At 37.9% G+C, this 9392-nt stretch overlaps 1 protein-coding gene across 4 annotated transcripts in view; it reads right to left on the minus strand.

The window, feature by feature from the left end:
* Nucleotides 1-4178: 4178 nt before the first annotated feature.
* The window catches only part of LOC107039467, a 10689-nt gene continuing 5475 nt past the window's right edge, over nt 4179-9392 (minus strand). For 3 of the 4 annotated variants that reach the window (XM_015259084.1, XM_015259082.1, XM_015259083.1), the window contains exons 3-4: nt 8707-8986; nt 4179-5874 (exon numbers count right to left, since the gene is read on the minus strand). In XM_015259084.1, coding sequence (XP_015114570.1) covers nt 4299-5874; nt 8707-8986 — 1856 coding nt within the window. In that variant the 3' untranslated portion in view covers nt 4179-4298. The remainder of the gene's footprint in view (nt 5875-8706; nt 8987-9392) is intronic. The other variant, XM_015259085.1, reaches the window with a different exon arrangement.

The following is a 9392-nucleotide window of genomic DNA, read 5'->3' on the forward strand; positions in this document are numbered from 1 at the left end:
GCGGTGGTAAAATAATTGTTAAATATTCTCCGAGTGTTTAGCTGGCTTTTGTTTGGAAATTAGAGAATTTGAGGAAAAATATCAAGAGAAATTTTCTGCAAGAAGTCAATTTTTCTTGATGAAAAGAAAAGAAGAATAGAATGAAAAAAACTAGGAAAATTTGAGCCTAAAAAATTCTGTAGAAAATATCATAATAAAATAAGTTGTATAGAAAAATCGCATTCTGTTGACTTTTTCTACAGAATATTTTCTATTGAACATTTCAGTAGAAACGGCCGAAAACTAATAGAAAGTTCAATAGAAATCCAATAGAATTGGCTAGCGAATTCACTACGTTTTTCTAATTAAGTCAGTAGCGAAGTGGTAAAACGGTTTAAGCTGACTCATCTCCCAGTTGAGTTTTTGAGGAATATTTCCGAATCTAAGGGAGATAGCGAAATTTTCGTAATCACATTTTTTGTAGGTCTCAATCGGGCCTACCAAAAAGGTTATAATAAAAATTTTGCTATCTCCCTTAGATTCCGAGATATTCCTTGAAAACTGGTCAATAGTCAAAATTGATTTGTACCGTTTTACCACTTCGCTACTGAAGTTTTTCATGCTTTTAAGAATTTTGGTAATGATTATACGAAAGGAGGGCTGAGAGCGTTCCTTGTCGAGTGGAAAATTCTCAACGCAAGAAACTCCCTTTCACATTTCCTTCTCAATCTCTTTCCAATCTAAATATTTCCGCGGTTGTTTTACGACTTCGCAGATTAATACAATTTACAGACTCAGTTACTAATTTATCGTAATTTTGGATTTCTCCTTCATTTTATTCATCGCAAGTTTCTTCTGCATCTCTTCCGTCCTCTTTATCCTCTTCTCCCTGGCCAGAAGATCCCGAGCAACTTGAATTTCCTCCTCCAGAAACCATTTCAAAGGCCCTCGACCTTTTTTCGATTTTCCGTAAACCGCAGCTTTCTTTAACTCTACACTGTCTCGAAAAATTCCTCCCCTGGGTCCCCTTGCGGGTGGTTTCGCAATGTCCTGAATCCGGAATTTAATCTCCGGGCGATCGCTGACGAGGGCAGTCTCTGGGAAAATGGATTCAAAGGGTGGATTCCTCAGATTGTACTGAGTATCAAGATCCTGACGATGAATGTCACAGCAGAAGCCAAAGGGTTTCCTCAAGTCCGTTGGTTTTGTGGGGGAAATTGACGGAGATCGTTTATTCGCCTGGACTATCTTCATTGCGAAGAAAATTCTTTGAATTACTTGCTAATTTAGCTGTTAATTTACTTGGTTGTTTGATTTATTGGTTCATGGTTTATCAAGAGAAATTAATTTCAGCCCTGAAGATGAATTTTGAGTGAACGAAATGAAGTTGGGAACATTTTATTGAAGGAATGTCATTGTTTTTATAAATTTTTCAGCCGTGATGGGACAGAATAGGGTGAAAGTGAGCGGAAGACAGTATATTGTCTTCTATCAGTTGACCCGCCAGCACTCGCGCCATTTCACCGAGAACCTTTACTCGCGCCGCGAGAGAATCTCACACGCTTCTCGCCCGCGAGACTCGTTCGCGCCGCGAAAGAATCTCACAAATTCTCATCCGAGCTCGATAAAATATTTTTTTATAATTCAGTAGTGAAGTGGTAAAACGCTACAAGTCAATTTTGACTATTGACCAGTTTTCTATGAATATCTCGAAATCTAAAGGAGATAGCAAACTTTTCTTAAAACATTTTTTGTAGAGCCGATGAAGAGCTACAACAAATGTGTTTGGAGAGGGGCTAGTTTTAGGGTGAACTGAGGGAGATGGATTTAAATGTGAAGGCTGGAAATAATTCCAGCCTTCACATTTGGCCTTTCGGTCAAAATTCACGTTTTTTGACTTTTTCTGGTAAATTGTTGATCGGATTGACGTGAAAAAATATACCGTTTTTACGTTTTCTCATTACTTAGTGAGTCACGAAATTTCATGGTCGTGCAATCATTTTCCTGCGTCTTTTCGACAACTTTTCGAAAATTCACAAAAATTTAGAAAAATGCGGGAAAATGATTGCACTACCATGAAACTTCGTGAGTCATTCAATAATGACAAAACGCAAAAACGGTATATTATTTCGCGTCAATCCGATCAATAGATCGCCAGAAAAATGAAAAAAACGGGAATTTTGGCCGAAAGGGTGTAGTACATCCTTAATTCGCGTTCATTCTACTTTATTCCTGATATTCTAATCTATTACAGTTGCTGTTGGGTTGAGAAACTAACTAACAACTGAACTGTTACTGCTTTTACATGTGGAGACGCGATCAGGACATATAATTTGAGGAACTCGTAAATAGGCAGAGGGTAATTCATCACATTTCTAGAGATATCGTGAAAATAACAAAAACGACGGCGTCCACACCATAGCGCGACCACTGGAGGGTAAATAGATATAGTTAAATTTTTAATAGTGTAAAAAATGCTGGACTAGTACTCGAAAATTGAGGGTCATCTAGATAGATGGAAATTGACGGGCAAAATTTATTTGGTCATTTCATGATTGTGACCATTCATCACTTCTTTTTTCTGACCATGCGATCAGATTTTGGAGAAGCTAAACACTCATTGTGCACTGAGAAAAAAACAAATAAGTAATTCTACGCAGTCAACTGATGCCGCCACAGGAGCAGGAACTATTTCATTATATTTATATATGAGCCTGACGAACTGTACATCACAGGGTAGTGAAATATGGAACATTGACGAGAATTTCGTTCAAGCCACAATCATAAAATTATCCGTTTCCGTGACTGTTCTTTGATTGATAAGTATGTATGCATCTTTGGCATCTGATATAAACCAGAATTGGCGTAAAGACACGATCGTGAAGCCATTTGTATGCGTTTCGCTTCCCAATTTTTTTATCGTTACTTTACATCGCTTCGACCTAGTTAGGGTATACTGCGATGATGATCAAGACTTTAAATGGTTAGATCTCACCATTCTACCCAGCCGGGTTTTGAACTCATCAGAACCTTTTTCGCTTCCCAATGGAAGCATTGTATTCGTCGGATTTTGACATTCTCTTATTTTGCCTGGAAATGATGTAGAATAATAATTAACGTGAAGAAATGATATTTTTAGAAAATGTCTGTATGTCCGGGTCTGACAGTTCGATTTTTGGGTGATCACTTTTCAGAAAATATAACATTAATACAGTGAAATTTATTGATAAACGTATGAAATTTTGGCCCATAATAGGTATTGAGCAGATAACTTCGATGTACAGTTTCAGCTCGATTGATCTAGTAATTCCTCAGATATTCCACTTTTTGTATAAAACTATTTTGGTCGAATATCTCAAAAACTACTCGACCGATATCCAAATTTTTTTTTCAAAATGCTCGTCTCAATTTCTTCTATCTAGGTCTATCTAGATCTAGAAAAAAATATGAAATTCGTAATGTATTAAATTTTTCATCTGTATAAATTTTATGTATGGATGTATGAGAGTGAAACATGCTGAGATGATATAAACATCCATTCAGAAGCATACTACCAATTGAAAATTGGTAGAAATAAAAAATAAAAAAACAACACATAAAGTAGCAGTCACATGCTTTTTGCAGCATAGGAGCGGTCAACTGCTTGTTTGCTTTCGTAATGACAAGTACGCATGCAACTGAGACATTTATGGGAATTCGTACCAAGACACGTATGAAACGATTCAATAGAAAAACCTAGCGAATTCGTTAGACAATTGTATTGGATTTGTATTAAACTTTCTATTAGTTTTTGGCCGATTCTGTTGAAATGTTCAACAGGAAATATCTTACAGAAAAAAATTGCAGGCGGCTGTATCTTCGATACAGCTGTAATTGTACGTGGATACGTCCATGGTCTTTCCTTCTTTCTCGAATTTCCTAGAAACTCTTTGTATTTCCTTGAATTTTCTAGAAACTCCCTGAATTTCCTCGAATTCTCTAGAAACTCCTTGAATTTTTTCTAAATTTCAAGAAACTTCTCGAATTACCTCGAAATGTCTAGAATTTTTTGGACTTTCGATAGATGGCGCTGCACATAAGGACCACTTCCCAAAATGACCCCCCATATTGAGACCATAGACGTATCCACGTCAAAAGTAAAAAAATACAATTTTTCTATACAACTTATTCTATTGAAATATTTTCTAGTAACGGTTCACACCCACTCCAACCCACCCGCAATGGGAGCGAGTGAAGTGAGCAACATCTAGAATGCAACAACCCAGTCGAATTTTTTATATTTACATTGCATTGATATTAACTATTTACCATGGAAAGGATTATCTTTCAATGCAATGGCAAAATTTTTTGGATTCTACGTGGAGGCACTGTGAAGTTGGTCCATACGAGTCAATCCTACTGATTTCTTCATTAGATAAACTGTAATTCCCCTTACCACGAATTCTAATGGTCACCTCGAACATTCCGTCTCCAGGGGTCAATTCTATCAAATAAAAATACAGTGCACCAGTAACTGAATTATCCAAAGAGTTACTAAAATCTATGATCCTATCCACTTTATGAATCTTCTTTATTCGAAGCTGGGCGCAGAGCCTTCTTCCTTCTTTGTCCTTATAATCTTCAACAGTTTTCTCTACATGCTGAATGAACACTTCAGCAGCTGCTTTGATAATTTCATCATCAGTACTCCAAGGCTTGAGGGCAGTGCAAGTGCACCAGTGAGGGGAGACCCCAGCGTCCGCACAGCCTCTCACCTTTGGCACTGGTTTAAATAAACTCTGGCATGTGGAACACCCAGTGCTTGCATTGGCTTCACCTCCAGACTCGATGAGAACCTCACGGAACGTCTCATAAAGGTCATAGGGTGAGGTCAGACGATGCTCATTGATTCTGAGTGATTCAACTACACTGGTATCTTCTCTCATCCAGTCTGGCAGTCTCAAATAAATGAAGGGCAGTCTCTCCTCGTACCACCCGATGAACGTCTTTCTCATTTCACCCCACCGCATCCCATGGTCACTCAAAAACACCACTAAAGTGTCCTTTATGACGCCCGATTTTTCAAATTTTTCGAACATCCCTAAGAGGTGATCGTCCACTGTTGAAAGTCCATTCACATCGTTATGGCTCACCGTATTCGTCCAAAAAAATCCGAAGTAAGGAGAACCGGCAAATATCTCGGCGAAGTTAAATGCATAATCAAAAACTCTATCCATTTCTAGTTCAGGTCCTGAACAGTATTTAGTACCGAATCTTGTTTTAGCCTTCAAGAGTCTCTCGCTAGCTAGCATATAAGATCTGAGGTAGTAGTCGACTGGTGGAACTATAAATCCGGTTTTTTGGTAGTTGAACGTGCTGGTAGGGCCCATATCTTCAGCGTAGGCTGTGACGTATCCAGCTTTTCGGAAATTGGACCACAAAAAGGGACAATTGTCCAAGCCATAAGCTCGAGTTGGATCGCAATTAGTGTCGGCTTGCGAGCTGTTTTGACCGGTGAGAATCGCCATTAAGTTTGGGAATGTGTTGTCCCCCATTTTGTTGTACCCTTGCAGGGTGAACCAACCGGCGTCTGTCAAGAGGCGCTCGGTTTTTGGCAGGGTTCGCTTAAAGTTCAAGCGGGAAACGCTGTCTATTCCTAGAACTAAGATGCTGAGTTTTCTTTTGAAGTTTATTTGGTTTGTTTGGCTTCGTCCGAGGGACGTCGATGTGTTGAGCCTGCTTCGAACCTTCAAAGGATTCAGGATGGGGTGAATGTTCTCGTATAGAGGTTCATTCCCAGTGTCCTCTGAATCGCCTATGCCTCTGCAGGAGATCTTCACGATTTCTAGGTCAGCTGGGAGGTACACTTGATTTTCGAAGTCTGCACATTCCCCCAAGCTGAAAGATGAGGAGAATCTATGAACAAGAATGTTTACATGATGAATTGGTAAGAATATCAATTCTAGCATCGTTTAAGGACGTTTATCCAAAATCGCAAGTGCTTAAAAAACTTTTTTTTCAACTGAGAGATGAAGATATTCCCTTCACTTTGATACAAATTTCAATCCACCAACCCATGTTCATTACTTGGAAATGAAATAGACAAAATGCACCAAATGCATGTGCTAAAATGCGCTTATATGGAATAGAACCATTCAAATATTTCCTTATTTTGCCCGGGTACCCCAGATTTTTCTGTGGCCATTGAATTCAGTATGATTTCACACATTGCCTTCTATTTTTATTTCTATTTTTAGAGTCTTCTAGTAGGTAAATTATCAATTTGAACATAAATTTCATAAGAGCCCGTGTATGAGGAAAAATTAGTTTAGTTATTTCTGCCGAGACTATTGCGATTAATTTTTTTTAACGTTGGAAAAGTTAGTTTTATATGTTCTGCTGTCAGCAGAATTACAGAATTTTCCTTGACCATGAAAAAAACAAACACATTTATCGATACTGGTTAAACATCCTTAACCCGTCAGCACTCGTGCTATTTCACCGAGAACCTTTACTGGTGCCGAGAATGAATCTTTGGCGCATTGCGCACACCAGTTAGACAAAGAGTATGACCGAACGCCTCACGGAACCGCTCGATGCGAGCGGGCCACACGATCGACTTTACTCGCGCCGCGAGAGAATCTCACACGCTCCTCGTCCGAACTTGATAAAATATTTTTCTATAATTTATTGAAACATGCTAGACGGTTTTTATTGACCCCAGAGGAAAGAGGGATAATTGCTTGAGGCAGTCAAGAGGTTTCAAATCTCAATTTTTTGACTATACTCCCTATACCCTAAAATTTTTTGCGAGAAAGTCATATAGCGCGAGTGTTGACGGGTTAAATTTCAAGAAAAAAAAAATTTGAAAAACGTATAAATTACACTTGACAAAACTGTGGAGTGAGTTGGTGTTGGCTTATTTTATGAATTTGATTAGTGAATATTATTCTAAAAATTTAGGGAATCGATTCACGCGGCAGCCAACCAGTTTTGTACCTTCTCCGAATTTAAGGTAGCTCTGAGGTCAAATTAAGGTAACCGGTAGCTCTAATTTTTCGTATAAAAATTTATGGCGCCGAAAAGATAACGATTTATAAATTTTATTCTCTCTCTCTCTCTCTCTCTCTCTCTCTCTCTCTCTCTCTCTCTCGTTTTATGTAGAGATACCCTGGAGTTCAGCAAGTGGCGAATTCACCTGGAATTTCGTCACAAATCAATGACTCAATATGTATTTAATTACTATAATGTTATTTGACCTTTTTCAAGTTTTTTTCTCTAACATAACCCGAAGTGGCAGAAACTCTGAACAAACGGTCTTGAAAGTCAAAGGGAAGAGTCAGTGCATTGTAGAAAGGGAGTTTTGACACTTGAGAACGTGTGACTCTTCGAATCATTAGATTTTTCAGTTTGTGACCTTCATGTTTGTTCCGTCGCGGAATATTTTTCGTGAGATTCGATTTATTTATTATAATTTTATTCGAGAATTATTGTTCTTTTTCCCCGGCACTCTCTGAATTTTTCCACTCTGAAATGTCTGGAGATGTCATATTTATTATTATCGAATATTCTCGAAAACTACAGTTTTATTTTCCTCTTTAAGGCAACTTCCCTGATGTCTAGACTTATTTTCTTTCAAGTTGAATGCGTAGTTCCCCATAGTCGAGACATCCCTTTGTACTAGAAACTTTGCCATTACATTTATTAACCCAAAATCTCAAAATTGTTCACTTTATTACATTATTACTTTGAATTCTCGAAATTTTCCAGTTTTAATTTTCTTTCTGAAAGTATTCATGCATTTTTTTTCTTCATTGTGAAATCCCGAGGATTATTTCATTGTTAATTTCATTGGAAACGTGAAATCCCGAGTATTGATTAAATCTGCTCTTCATTTTATTTTCAAAATACACAGCTCAATACTAATTTTGTTACATTCAGAGCGATTTTCATCATTTATTCTTCTTCTGTTCGTTTTGGTTATATCCTCTTATTTCATCATTTATTACGGTCGCTTATGACTTTACTACAGTTACCTATTGTTCCACGAACGTCGTACGGACCCCTACGGCCCAAGTAAGGCCCCAACTATCACCCCTCTTCCTCCATCGCTACTTATTTCCTCCCACTCCATTCCTCAATTTGTCTACGATGCCGAACCAATCAAATCCTTGAATTTTCTCCCTCTCGTTCATCCACCAATCTGTATCCACCCCGACTCGTTCGGCAATACATACACCAAACTGTATATAAGTCCACATTTTGTAAAAATAAAAAAAAATAAATAAAAAAGTTAGTCTCCAAGTTACTTTTAACGCGGAACCATCTGATTATTAATTTTAATCTCGGAGCTTATGTCGGAAACGAACTCCGCATAACGAACATTTTTAAATACAAATTATTATTATTCATCTCTCAGATTCAATTAATCCAAGTTTTTGATGAACCAGTGTAAATTTTGTGCACAAGTGTTTTGTCTGTTTCATTAAAATAAATTAAAATTACATTGTTAGTAAATTGTACCGTTCAGCGTTTTTTATTAATTTTGTAATTTCCAACCGTTTGGTTTCGTCTTCACTCAAGGCCAAACAATATTCGAGATGCGATGCGGTAGGTGCAGAGAGTCCCAGTAATCCTTGAGCGCGCGAGGTATCTTATCGAAAGGCATTTCATTCCGAGAGTGGACTGTAGTAGCCATTTTAATCCACATTATGGAATTTATTTCATTGACATCGGAGAGATACTCACTCGATTGAATCGTCCGGATATTCCGTCAGAGGTTTCTTGGCGACAGGTCTTGTGATTGGGGCCCAGCAGCAGACATGATCATCATAACGTGTCGCAACATTTTCATCAATGACTAGGGAGAATAATCCATTCGCATCCCGCTTTATGGAGCTCAGCAAAGGACCGTTGGAACATGGTTCAAATCTGAGTTTCTTTACATATTGAGTTATCGATGAATGCAGAGGGTTCAACGACAACATGTGGCATTTCGGACTCCAAACAAGGAATTCATTCGTCAATTCTGCAAAATAAATAATGAAAAAAATTATCGTCATTCTAAAAAAGATCTTACTTATTCAAATGAACTTATACAATATTCTTATTGACGCTTCCTTTGCATGTGGGAAAATTTCACAAGAAATGCCGAGATCCTCCCGAGAATTCTATCTGTTCGATGCCAATTGCTATTGACATTCCTTTTTCGAATGTTTTCTCAAGTCGAACAATCATGTGTCCTAATTAATTTTTACACATTTCCGTACAAAAACAAATTCATAATACAAATGACTTGAAAAATTCCAAGCATTGCAGTCATCAATATTCCGCTGCGACCCATCAACACAACCCAAATCCATAAATATCTTAAAATTCATTAGGACTACTAGGGGGCTATGTCCCTTGCTCGCTTCGCTCGCCGACCCCGGGGG

The sequence above is a fragment of the Diachasma alloeum genome, unplaced genomic scaffold, assembly GCF_001412515.2.
Source record: "Diachasma alloeum isolate Michigan unplaced genomic scaffold, Dall2.0 Dall_scaffold_00300, whole genome shotgun sequence".
NCBI lineage: Eukaryota > Metazoa > Arthropoda > Insecta > Hymenoptera > Braconidae > Diachasma > Diachasma alloeum.